General features: G+C 43.8%; 1 protein-coding gene across 1 annotated transcript in view; it reads right to left on the reverse strand.

Moving 5' to 3' along the window:
• The window catches only part of LOC133109475 (membrane-associated guanylate kinase, WW and PDZ domain-containing protein 1-like), a 78,467-nt gene extending 65,628 nt beyond the window's left edge, over window positions 1–12,839 (reverse strand). The window contains exon 1 of the mRNA XM_061218798.1: window positions 12,757–12,839. Within this exon, the coding sequence (XP_061074782.1) occupies window positions 12,757–12,839 (83 nt within the window). The remainder of the gene's footprint in view (window positions 1–12,756) is intronic.
• Window positions 12,840–13,382: the final 543 nt, after the last annotated feature.

Consider the following 13,382-nt stretch of genomic DNA (forward strand, 5'->3'; position numbering starts at 1 on the left):
CCATGCCGTGGTTATGCCTCTTATAATCACCAACTTAAGAAGCCCAGGGACGTTGAAGTAAGACGGGCTGTCAGGTCCTGTAAATATCCAGCGCGCTCCCAGTGTACGGAAGGGCGGCCCTGCTCCGTCTCCTGCCTCTCTGTTTGGGTTCAGCACGAGCCGCAAATCATCGCACTGTCACTCCAGGTTATGAACCGCGGATATTCCCTGAAAACAGTCAGAACGCTTCACAGTACCCAAAGCAAACCTCTTCATCGGGGCTAGAGGTCACGCCAATACAATTCTTTTTTCCTCCATTGTGGCACACATTCGGTGGAATAGTGTAGATGTATGCACATCGACCAGGATGCAAGGCATATACAGTGCAGTCCATAAGTATTTGGACAGTGGTACAATTTCTGCTCTCGTTTACTCTGCTCTCCAGCACATTGAATTTGAAATGAAAACATGAATATAAGGTTAAAGTGCAGACTGTCACCTTTAATGTTTACATCCATACTGGGTGATTTGTGTAACAATACATGGTCTCCCCATTTTAGTAGTTGGACAGTTGGCATCTCAGCCATTTCAGATTAGTCTAGCGTATTCGATCAAGTGTTCATATAAGAAAGATTTATCTAGTCTTAATTCTAGGTCTTATATTGCTGTTGGAAACTAGAACAGATTACCAAACACAGCTGAGAAGCCAACTGTTCAATTACTTTTGGTCCCCTAAAATTGTGTGATTTTTCACAAATCATCCGATATTACATTACATTATTGGCATTTGGCAGACGCTCTTATCCAGAGCGACGTACAGTTGATTAGACTAAGCAGAAGACAATCCGCCCCTGGAGCAATGCAGGGTTAAGGGCCTTGCTCAAGGGCCCAACAGCTGTACGGATCTTATTGTGGCTACACCGGGATTAGAACCACCAACCTTGCGTGTCCCAGTCATTTACCGTAACCACCCCATATGAATGGAATACCTTCAAATTACAGGTGACAGTCTGAACTTTAACCTCATATTCACTGTTTCATTTCAAAACCAATGTGCAGCTGTGCAGAGCCAAAAGAACAGAAAGTGCAACACTGTCCAAATACTTATGGGCTGCGCTGTACAGCATACGTAGAACTGAAGAAGGGCCTGCACTTCCTCTGGTATGAATGCATTTGTTGTCACATGATGTTTGAAAGCATGCAGTGATGAGAGGCTGTACTTAGCCTATTTAGTTCAGTCTAAGTGTAAAAACATAATGGGAGCGTCCATCCAAGAAGCCCTAATCCGTACAGTCTAATCAAAATGATTGTGCTACGTCAAAATACACATTCATATTACGAGGAATTTCAGTGGAATGGGTATTACAGAGAAAAAGAAAGATACTCCACTACAACGAAACCCTACCGAGAGATGGTTATCCTCTTCAGCAATACAGATGAGGAACAACTCGAAGAACCTGGATTCAAGTGAAAAACGACGAATCATCCTGGTGTCCAATGAAAGGGAGATGCAAGGTTTATTTTCAACGATGAGCCAAACCCATAAAAAGCACAGCACGTCACAAGAAAAATGCTGACCTCCAGCTTGGGAAGAGCTGACCACTTTATATCTGTTTTCGAATGCTTCCTGTCTCTACCCGATCAGCTGGTGTCAATGCTGTCCTGACCTTGCTTTGTAATTCCATATGGAGGGGGTGGGGGGGTGCTGTATAAAGTACCAAATCTGTAAGCAAAACCTCCATCAACACAGCGCTTGTATTGCCTCCTTCCTGGGAGAAACTGCATTCGGAGGTCAGTGTTCAATTCCCTGCTTGGAGAATTTTACAGTCACAGTTGGGTCACTGCAGCAGGCTGTAATCCTGCCTTGAGATGAGCTGGTGAGATAATGCAGCACTACGAGGATCACACGGCCTGCTATTGAACCCGTGGCTCCAAGAAACTCTCCTTTCGGTTTGTGTTCGCTACATTAAAGGTACAATAGGCAAGAATTTTGTGTTAAAACATTGTTACAAGGCCATTGTAGGCTAAATCCCTTCCAATCCTTGAAAAAGGCTCACTGACATGTTGACTCACCCTCTGCCTGTGTTCTTAACTTCGGGTTTCAAAATATACAGCTGACGGCCCGACACTCTGTACCAAAACATTGTAGAACTGTACAATAATCCAAGCTCATTGGATGAAAATTGGTCGTAATTACAACAGCCAATGGCGTTTCAACGCGTTTACAGAGAACGCATTACAGTTACATTACAGATGATAGGAAATTATTGAAAACTTCAATCACAAAAACTTCATGGCAGAAGCAATTATTCAGCTGACTGAATTTAAAATGCAGCAATTCCCCAATAAAAGATACAGTAGTTACTATAGTCTTAAAAGGTTTTTCAAAAAGGCTATTAGATTTCTTCTCTTTTTTGGTAAAACATAGACAAATGTATGGGGTTAGGGTTTTCTGAAGCTAGCAGCAAAACCTATCAAGACACCAGGACAATTTTGTTCATGAATGATCTTGAGTGAATCTTCAACATAGCCAAAGTTGAGGATGGTGGTACATTTCTGACATGCCTTTTGGGGGTCGTCAATATAAATGCATTTTTCATGAGCTAGCCTACATCGTTGTTGTTAATCACCAGATGTATTTTCATTTATTATATGAGACCGGTCTCTCATAAGACTTCCATAGACAAAGGTCTGTTTCAATATCTTCAAAATGAAAATAGATTAATGTTTTTTGACAGCAGAATTTAAAAATGCTATGCAGTAAGTACTCCCAAGATTCTGTTTGCTTGTACAATTACGGCCATAAAAAAATCTGGGTGCAAAACTTTGAGACCTGCTGCCATAGAGTGCCAGCAGTCCCAGAGCACAGTGCGCACTGTTCAACAGCACAGGCCACAGCAGATATTAAACATGCACACCAAAATAAAAAAAGCAACATCAAAGTGGAAAGAAAAAACGTTCATGCTTCTGCGTTTAGCAGATGTTCTTCTCCTGAAGAACCTACTTAGCTTACATTAGATTCTTTTACACACAATCCCATTTCTTCTGCTGGGTAATCCTGGTGCTCACTATATACACAGAAGCAGCTCAGGGTAAGTACCTCGCTCAAGGATACAATGGCAGTGTCCTACTTGGGACAGAATTCGACACCCGTCCAAGCCCATTTCCAAATCCAGTGCACTACACTGCCCGCCATTCTTAATTCTTAACTTCCGGTCTTCTAGAATTTCTAGATATCTGCTGCACTCACCCTTATACAACAGACTGGAATGAGTCCATGTTTTGTGGAACTCAAAGTCCCAAAAATGAATATTTAAGAAACTCAACAGCAACGACTCTTTGAAAATATAATTACATTGTTCCTCACAAACACCCACAATAGTGTGTGGTTCCATCAAAAGCTACTTTCGACTGAAGTACGGCAACTGACTATATCCACACAAGGTCTCAAAGCAGTCCAGCATTCTATGGTGCAGTGTCAACATTGTTAAAATGTAATGGTAACGCTGTCTCCAGGGAGTCTTCTTTCTCAAAAATATGCGACCGCTGCATGATCTTAAATTAAACATTCCTAGTGCTACACCCCCAAGCAATCCATGCTGCTTTGTTTGGGGGGGGGGGGGCTAGCTTCATTTTGAAGGGAACTCTGGAATTAGGAGTATGAAATCGAACTGTTGTGATTGACCGCTAGTCACAACAGATGTTGTCAAGTCTAGCTAAACTGGAATACGAAGTATTAACACCGTAACGTTGTCAAACATTTTGCTCAGACTGGCCAATTCAATACTTCTCCAGAGTGAGATATTTACAGTTTTTAAATGTACACCTTGTAAACATACAGTGTGTGAATTGATGTACATATACGGTATGTAAATACAGTGTGCAAATACATCCATCCATCCATCCATTATCTGAACCCGCTTATCCCGAACAGGGTCGCAGGGGGCTGGAGCCTATCCCAGCATACATTGGGCGAAAGGCAGGAATACACCCTGGACAGGTCGCCAGTCCATCGCAGGGCACACACACCATTCACTCACACACTCATACCTATGGGCAATTTAGACTCTCCAATCAGCCTAACCTGCATGTCTTTGGACTGTGGGAGGAAACCGGAGTACCCGGAGGAAACCCACGCAGACACGGGGAGAACATGCAAACTCCGCACAGAGAGGCCCCGGCCGACGGGGATTCGAACCCAGGACCTCCTTGCTGTGAGGCGGCAGTGCTACCCACTGCACCATCCGTGCCGCCTTGTGCAAATACAGTATGTGTAAATATACAGTGCGCACATAAAGTAGTGTGTAAACATAGTGTGCAAATATACAGTGGGTAAATATACATAACGTAAAAAATTCATGGCCATTGCAAGGGGATGAGGGGTCATTTGTTGGCCATCACACTACAGCTTCAATTTAAGCAGCTACTGCAGAATCTAATCAGGCTGAAATGCTATAGAAAATCATCACTGGAGGCTAAGAATCAAATGGACATATTGCCACGTGCTACACCTACTGTAGATGCAAAAAGAAAAAAGGGGAATTTGAATGAAGCAAGCAGATGCAGTAAAGTCACTGAGTCTCATTTGAAAAAGCCACACATACAGAAAAACTGACAGCCGGCCTCTAGCAACAAACTAGTCAGAAAGAAAATAAATATGTCAATATATATGTCTGTTCAGGAACGAGTCTTGGTGTGTTTACTAAAAAAGGCATGTTTCTGTCAAGTTGACATGATTTCACATGGGGAGATAAGCCAAATCTGCCACAACACCAGCTGGGTGTATATTCTAATGGTCAAGTGTGACATCAGAAACAGTTCAAGCAGTTTGGCCAAGTCAAATCTGGCCGCTCGGTGTGTGCAAAAAATATCATACAAGGCAACACGCCGCAGGGCTGTATCCTGCACTTTCTCCCGAAGCGGACTGCTGTTGTTCTGCACAAAATCTCACTGCGATCTGTCAAAATCAATCAGAGCTGCCTGGCTTGCATCACTGCCAAATCTGCCACATTTGGAACACTTGAAAATGTTAACCTGGACATGCCTGCCAGTGCAACACGCCATATCTGGCAAGTGAGAGCAAATCTCCCTGCACACCAATCTGCACACAAATTAATATTTTCAATTAGTATAGCCTCTAAGAAAAATGTTCATACACAACTCAAAAATCATTCATCCATAGTAACCCTTTCTTTCCCATTTAAACAGCCATTGAAACTAAATTTTTGTAAAGAAATCTTTAAGAAAGCTTTATCACTGGTTAATTAGCCTGTCCTTCCAGTCATTCTCTGTCCTTATTACATTACAACATAATATTATTTTACAGTTATTCCCTGCCCTTCTCAGTCATCCACTGTCCTTCACAGTTATTCTGTCCATAACAGTCATTCCCTGTCCTTCACAGTCATCCCCTGTCCATCCAGTCATTCTCTGTCCTTATTACATTACAATATAATGCTATTAAATTCCAGTCATTCCTTGTCCTTCTCCGTTATTCTCTGTGTTTCATAGTCATTCCCTGTGGTTCTCACATCATCCACTGTCCTTTTCTCTCCATCTCGGAATTAACACAGCCGCAGGGGACTGTTTCCAGAAAAGGCGCATGCAATAGAAAAATGTCTTTACTACTGGAATCAGCGGTTTAATTAAGAATTCAGAAAACCAATGGGGAACTCATTTGGACTTGGAATAGAGAGCACATGGCCTACTACCATGTGGTTTTGCCAGCCAATAATGTGAATCTTCAAAGACCTTCAGATATGAGACGACGCAAATTGCCTCACTTAAGAACAGCCTTAATTGAATCCTGTAAGCTAACAGTCCTGAGGGAATGATGCTGGAATGCCAAGGTCTTTCATGGGGAGGAGGGGGGGGGGAATAAAGACTAAAGAGAAGCAAAAATCAGTCCTGCTCTCTGCACACATCTGACCCTTAAATCAATTGCGCTTATGGGAACCATCTACAGATAGCTGTGGGCGGGGACAGAATCAGCCATTTACCGGCCCCCCACAACCCTATAATATTCACCCTAATTCCAAATGCAGCTCTGCTGAAAACCATAATAATGCAGAACAACCTGCACATGAATACAGGGACCACACATTTTAAATCAGCCTGTGATATTACCCTCCCAGACCCTTCTCCTTCCTCTGACCTGACAACAAATTATTTCCAAGCCTTCGGCCTGTTGTCCGGCGACTAGGCTTCAAAAACAAACAAGCCCCCTCCCCCCGTCGAGTTTGCTGAGGGACAGGACTCAAACGGCGAAGCGTCCTTCTACATGACAGCTCCTCCATGATCCAACAGGCTGCCTTTCATCTCATCAGTTTGCTCAGTGAGGTTAAAATGCTCCAGTTGTGTAGGCACTAAGATTCACTGCGGTAGGGCAGGCTGCACGCCAGACACACACCATAAAAGAGCCAGATTTAAAAATAAAAGATTAAGCGCTTGTACGATGGCACACACACAGTAATGCAACTGTGTTCAGTGGAGGGTAATCTAGCTCTGTTCAGTGGAGGGTAATTTAGCCCTGTTCAGTGGAGGGTAATTTAGCCCTGTTCAGTGGAGAGTAATACAGCTCTGTTCAGTGGAGAGTAATATAGCTCTGTTCAGTGGAGAGTAATGTAGCCATGTTCAGTGGAGAGTAATGTAGCCATGTTCAGTGGAGAGTAATGTAGCCATGTTCAGTGGAGAGTAATGTAGCTCTGTTCAGTGGAGAGTAATGTAGCCCTGTTCAGTGGAGAGTAATACAGCTCTGTTCAGTGGAGAGTAATGTAGCCATGTTCAGTGGAGAGTAATACAGCTCTGTTCAGTGGAGAGTAATATAGCCCTGTTCAGTGGAGAGTAATGTAGCCCTGTTCAGTGGAGAGTAATACAGCTCTGTTCAGTGGAGAGTAATGTAGCCATGTTCAGTGGAGAGTAATGTAGCCCTGTTCAGTGGAGAGTAATGTAGCTCTGTTCAGTGGAGAGTAATGTAGCTCTGTTCAGTGGAGAGTAATGTAGCCCTGTTCAGTGGAGAGTAATACAGCTCTGTTCAGTGGAGAGTAATGTAGCCCTGTTCAGTGGAGAGTAATAGCCATGTTCAGTGGAGAGTAATATAGCTTTGTTCAGTGGAGAGTAATATAGCCATGTTCAGTGGAGAGTAATACAGCTCTGTTCAGTGGAGAGTAATAGCCCTGTTCAGTGGAGAGTAATATAGCCCTGTTCAGTGGAGAGTAATATAGCCCTGTTCAGTGGAGAGTAATATAGCCCTGTTCAGTGGAGAGTAATATAGCCCTGTTCAGTGGAGAGTAATATAGCCCTGTTCAGTGGAGAGTAATATAGCCCTGTTCAGTGGAGAGTAATATAGCCCTGTTCAGTGGAGAGTAATATAGCCCTGTTCCGTGGAGAGTAATATAGCCCTGTTCAGTGGAGAGTAATGTAGCCCTGTTCAGTGGAGAGTAATGTAGCCCTGTTCAGTGGAGAGTAATGTAGCCCTGTTCAGTGGAGAGTAATACAGCTCTGTTCAGTGGAGAGTAATATAGCCCTGCTCAGTGGAGAGTAATATAGCCCTGTTCCGTGGAGAGTAATATAGCCCTGTTCAGTGGAGAGTAATGTAGCCCTGTTCAGTGGAGAGTAATGTAGCCCTGTTCAGTGGAGAGTAATATAGCCCTGTTCAGTGGAGAGTAATACAGCTCTGTTCAGTGGAGAGTAATATAGCTCTGTTCAGTGGAGAGTAATATAGCCCTGTTCAGTGGAGAGTAAGGTATATCACAGGAAGCAGAGACTGCAGGGGAGAGCATGAGGTGCAGTCCATGGGGCAGCTGGCTGATGGCCTGTGCGGCCCCCCTGCTGGCCGGAGGCCGCCTCTCAGCGCCGCGGTCCTGTATCAGTCTGAGATCGCTCTGCTCTTCCTCCACCAGAACAGAAGACTGCAGACTGCAGAGCGCTTTTCTCCTTTTAAATTAGAAAAACTACAGAAGGATTCAAGCGATTCAATGTGGACGATGATAAATATTTAAAGATGAGCTTTGTCCGTTGGTCCAGGGGGCATTGCTAATATTAGTGTTATTATATTATGATTATTTATTTATAAAAAAACTTTTTTAAAAGGTCATGTTTATATTAATATCAAGAAGCAGTCCATGTCTTCCTCACGCAGAGCTGAGACAGTTCAAACCCAAGCTTGGCATAGTGCCAGGTACTCTCCAGACAGCAGGTACAATGACAAGCCCAACTGGCCATCCCACCTTTAGTTCCCCATTTAATTTGGCATTCCACCCTAATGGGAATTCTCCAAAAATGGGCATTCTCCCCTATCGGGCATTATACCCAATCAGGCATTTTCACCAGTAGGGAATTGCAGGAGTTGTAGAGGGTCATTTTGTATGTAAACATTTTTATAATTAATTTCTAATTTGACCCATTCTAATGTGTGTCCGCTCCAGAAATTAGGTAAAGCATGTTCCTCGGACACTGTAGCTATGCGTGTCTGCAGTGACTTGCGTTTGACTGAAAATATCTTTCTAAATAAATTCGTTTCGATACGACATTCACATTTTTGTGTGTTAACTATTCAGCTAAACAGGTTATTGTTTTTTGTTCAATAAACATGTGACAGTTTTCCTGACACCTCCTTTGGAAATCTGTTTGTTTGCACATGCAATAAACTTAGGTTCTACAATAGCTGAGCTTTCACTACACGACACTCTGCCCATTGTCCCCTACAGAGGCTAAGTACCGTGAAGGCCCATAGGTTGCATGCGGTTTCCATGTCTGCAGTAAATGTGTATGTATGTCTATATATTGATTCCCACAGTTTTCTGTACAATCAGCACTGGTTTAACAAACCACAACTATTTATTACCATTAACCAATTCATTACCTAATCTAGGCACATTACTGTAATGTACTTTGGACTGATAAATACTTGAAGTTTGGTCAGTTTTATGGGCCAGGCGGATTTAGAGCTGTAAGCTTGAAATGAGCACTCCCATTCCCTGGAATCTGAAGAGGAACTTTCACTGAAGAACTTCACGGGTAAACTGAACCTGCCGCGAAACTGGTTCATGGGTTCCTTCCGCAAGCGATTGTTCAGCGCCCGCCACAGCAGGCAAACGCAGTTTGAAGCGATCGTTATCTGCACCTGCCACAACGCCGAAGAGGCCGCCGGAGAAACGAGCAAACCAGAGACGGCAGAATGAGAGCACGTCGAGTGCTGAAGAAACACCTGAAGAGAGATTGTCCCACCACCGCTTTTGTCCTCTGCATGCCTGCTCTGCGGGCTGATCAGTATTCACCCGCAAATTATGTCACGGCCGCCTTTATGTTCGGGCTCAGATGGAACCCAACGGTTCGAAATGACACAAAATGAATCATCCAGAAAGAAATCTGGAGATAACAATAATAATGTTTTCTTACATTTGTACAGCTAAAGCTGTCCCCACACAACACCTTTGTATGCAACGTTTGTACAAGACCTTATGTTTATTTCATGGTAACCGTTTAATCCAACCAAATTATATTAGAAAATGATAAAAATCATTCAGTATCAAGACTAACAAGGTTAACTGGTTTTTAAGAAACAATGAATGGGGTCAAATAGACCCCAAACATAATATGAAGGTTAAAGACCTCAGGCGACCAGGTATTGGCTGAAACACACCCCAGCGCTGGACCAATTTCCATTCTGCTTGTCCTAATATTTCCTTCAAAACAAAATGTAGTGCAGTTTTGATAATGTAACAGCGCAGTTTTTAAACGCACTGATTATCTCGCTGAGTACAGTTTTCAAATGCAATTCAATGATAATTCAGTGGTGGGGTACAAGGGAAGTGTGCTGAGGGGACCGAGACAAACTCCCGGGGAATGCGAAAGCTGGGATATCACCGGCGGAAATGCATGAGAATCAAGCTGAGAAGGGCTGGGAGAATATCTCAGGGACACCAGGTCGGACATTTCTATGATCAACCTCGCAACAATTATTGCTGTGTTTGCGGCTCCAGGGAATGCAGTTGCTCGCGGCTCCAGTTAATTCTGTTCTTGACTCCAGTGAAGGCAGAGCTTGTGATTCCAGTGAATGCAGCGATTGCGACTCCAGTCAATTCCGTGTTCTTGACTCCAGTGCCTCCTGACATAAGCTCCCCGATGTGGACCAGTCAGGCATTTTGCTAAATTGTTTAGATTGATTCAAACCAGTCAGTGATCAACGGCTTGTGGAAGCTCCATCCGTTACAGGTGGCTTGTGACAGCCTGGTGTTCCCATTAGGAGCCAGTGCAGGGGAGCGAACAGCACAAACCAGCAGGTGTCTGCTACATCCTCCCCTCCAGCTTCCATTTCAGAAATTAAAACTGAAACAGATTTTAGGGGTTATTCAGAAATATCCTGACTGTTGAGAAATATAAATGGCTCTATGGGAAGACGATATGAAACCTCTCATTAGACAGGATCGGAGTTTAATTAAAGGATCAGCGAGGCACTGGAACCACCAGGCATGCTCAGATGATGGATAATGGAATCTCTGCTCTGCACAAGATGTAGGAACAGAGAGCAGGAAAAGAGAGAGAGATCATTTAAACATAATGGAGGAGGAGAGGGAAGGAGTGATGGAGAGACTCCCGAGGGAGCGGCAGAGGGGGGGCGGGCGTCGTGCCTCAGAGGTGGCGGGGTAGTAACCCGAGCGGGAGAGGCGACCGCGTGTCGGGTTGTGCTGATCCAAGCGGATGTCTGAAGGTGACTGTCCTCTTCCTGTCCTACCTGGTATCGATCTCCATTTTCCACACCGCAGCGACCCCGGGCACGCCACCGCAGACCCCTACAGGGGGCTGCGCCCTTCGAAATAAAAACCAGTTCGGAGGGCATTACGCACAGACTCATTTCAATCGCTGCTTTTTCTTTTACACTCTGCTTTTTCCCCTGCTCTCAGCTCCACCCATAAGGCGATGCTAGAAAAAGAGGCAAGGAAAATGAATGGACGGGGGGAGGAGAAAAAATAAAATAAAATAAAATAAAATAAAAAAATAAACAGAAAAGGTGAATGGAATGGAATACGCTTACTCCTTCCAACATCGAATGTCAGTTACAGACATGGCAGATGCACAGCACATGGGGAGAGGTGGATCCACAGGTCGATCATTTATACTTCAGGCTTTCCGAAAATGTACATCCGCAAAGAATGCGCTGATGTGTCCTTAGTCAGAGGAAAGATTGGGAGTTACTCATTTATACTTCAAGCTCCTAGAACAGGGGTCGGCAACCCTGGTCCTGGAGAGCCGCAGGGTGTGCTGGCTTTCGTTGTTACTTGGCATTAATTGATCAATGAAAGCCGTTGATTACACGGTTAACTCACCTCACCTGGTTTCTTGGGTCTGAATCGGTTGCTTATTTTAAATATTAAAGATGGTGGACCTCAATCGATTCAGTCAGGAGCCAGGAAAAGAGATGACACATAAGCGATTGGAATGGGATCCTTGTTTTTCACACAAGTCAGTCCCCCCACCCACAATCCCCCGCTCACCCTTCCGTGATTCTGTTTATATCTCGAGAAATCCGAGAAAAGAGCAACCTTCCCAAGGGTGCCAACCCCACTGACAACACATTCATTTGCGCGAAGGATTTCAAGAGCATGTACCGTGCGTTGGTGAAAAATTAAGACAATCTGCTAATTGCACAACAGAGCCACGGGTGCCAGATGTGTAATCTCCGATTTTGACGGTGGGTCGCCATCTTGACTGCAACGAGGACCGAAGGTATTGTTCAGAAGAGTTGTCGCGCCGGGAGAGCACATTTATCAAAAGCAGTGGAAAAAGTGAGCAGCGAAGACGAAGGTTGGAGCATAGGCAGCACCAGCTACACCGATGCCTTGTGCAGGTGAGAAAGACAACGTGCAGATCCACCTCCAGCTTCTCTACAGACTTAATTAATGATTCATAACAGCGCCATAACCTTGACTGCGCTCAAAGCCTACAGCAACGCTCAGTGTGAAACCAGGGTCAGAGCATCCATCGCTCAAAAATAAGCATCGGCACACAGCGAGACACGCCCTAAGAATGCCACAACCACAGCCACACAAACACACACACACACACACCAACTCCCAAATGTAAAATGTTTCTTCTATTGCGTGTTCTACAAAAACTTTCTTTTACTTCCTCACACACAAACACATAAACAAGGTTACATTGTACATTCACAGATGCACGCTGTTAACTAAACATGGTGATTTTGACTGGTCAACAGACATCCCATTCTGAAACACAAACTCAGGTCAGCATCCACATTCAACGTTCGTATTAAGTCCTGATCAAAATTCAGCATTGCAATGGACAAGATTTGACCTCAGAATGAAGCAAATTGTTGAGTTTGCGATAAGGTGTGCACGAGCATCACTACCTGCGTTCACCGAGCAGCTTCCTCAGTAGAACACAACCTTGATTATCATACGTGATTCCCAAACGCAAGGAATACGTTTCGTATAATTAAGATGCCTATTTTAATAGGCATAAGAACAAAACAGTGTCAATTCAAGACTTTATCCGCCTGAGCACAATTATTTTAACGTTGCACAGTTTGAAATACAACAATAAAACCACTTGTACGTTTGACAGCTTTGGATTTGGACAATTGTTTCTTTCACGGAAGTTTTTTTCCACCCCAAAGAAATGAGATGCATCTGAGGGAAAATCTATTATTTTGCCTCAAGCAGCGTCTTATATGACACTACCCGCCCCGTATACCGCCGCCTTAGTCACACATACTAATACACACTCACAAAGCTAATATTTGTGAAAAATACTGACCTGCATTGGCGCTGACATACACACATTCTTTTCAAGCAAGTTAGACGCTCGAAAAAAAACCGTTTAAACACGTCAATATACATTGACCCGACGGAAACTATACTTGACCCTCAACGGTCACAGAATGAAAACCGTGATTAAATTACTTTATACTTGTTAAAAGATAAACAAGTGCGAACTAAGATATTTTACAGTAATATGCGACTTTATTGCGTTCCTTTCTGTAACGTCAATATAAATACAGTAATCCGGAGATGGAGACAGCGGTGCGCACGCCAGACGGTGTATTTGGAAACTGTGGGCAGAGGATGTTTCACAGCTGAGCACGGGACCTGTGATGATCTGAGCGGCAGAAAAAAAAGAAGGGAGAAAAAAAACGGCAAATCTGACAGCGCGTTTGCTCTTCCTTTAAAAACGTTCAAAATGAACGGCGTGCATAAGAGCGACAGCCAGGCAAACAAACAATGATCCGCGAACATGTCGGCCTATAGCTATGCGTGTGTAAATGCACAGATAATATATACGAACACAACTCGCATAATTGCACAGATACAGAATTACAGAATGAGCATGAATAGAGAAATAAAAATAATATTAACCACAATCGCCGATAAAAAAAAAAGGTC

This window comes from Conger conger, chromosome 14, assembly GCF_963514075.1.
Source record: "Conger conger chromosome 14, fConCon1.1, whole genome shotgun sequence".
NCBI lineage: Eukaryota > Metazoa > Chordata > Actinopteri > Anguilliformes > Congridae > Conger > Conger conger.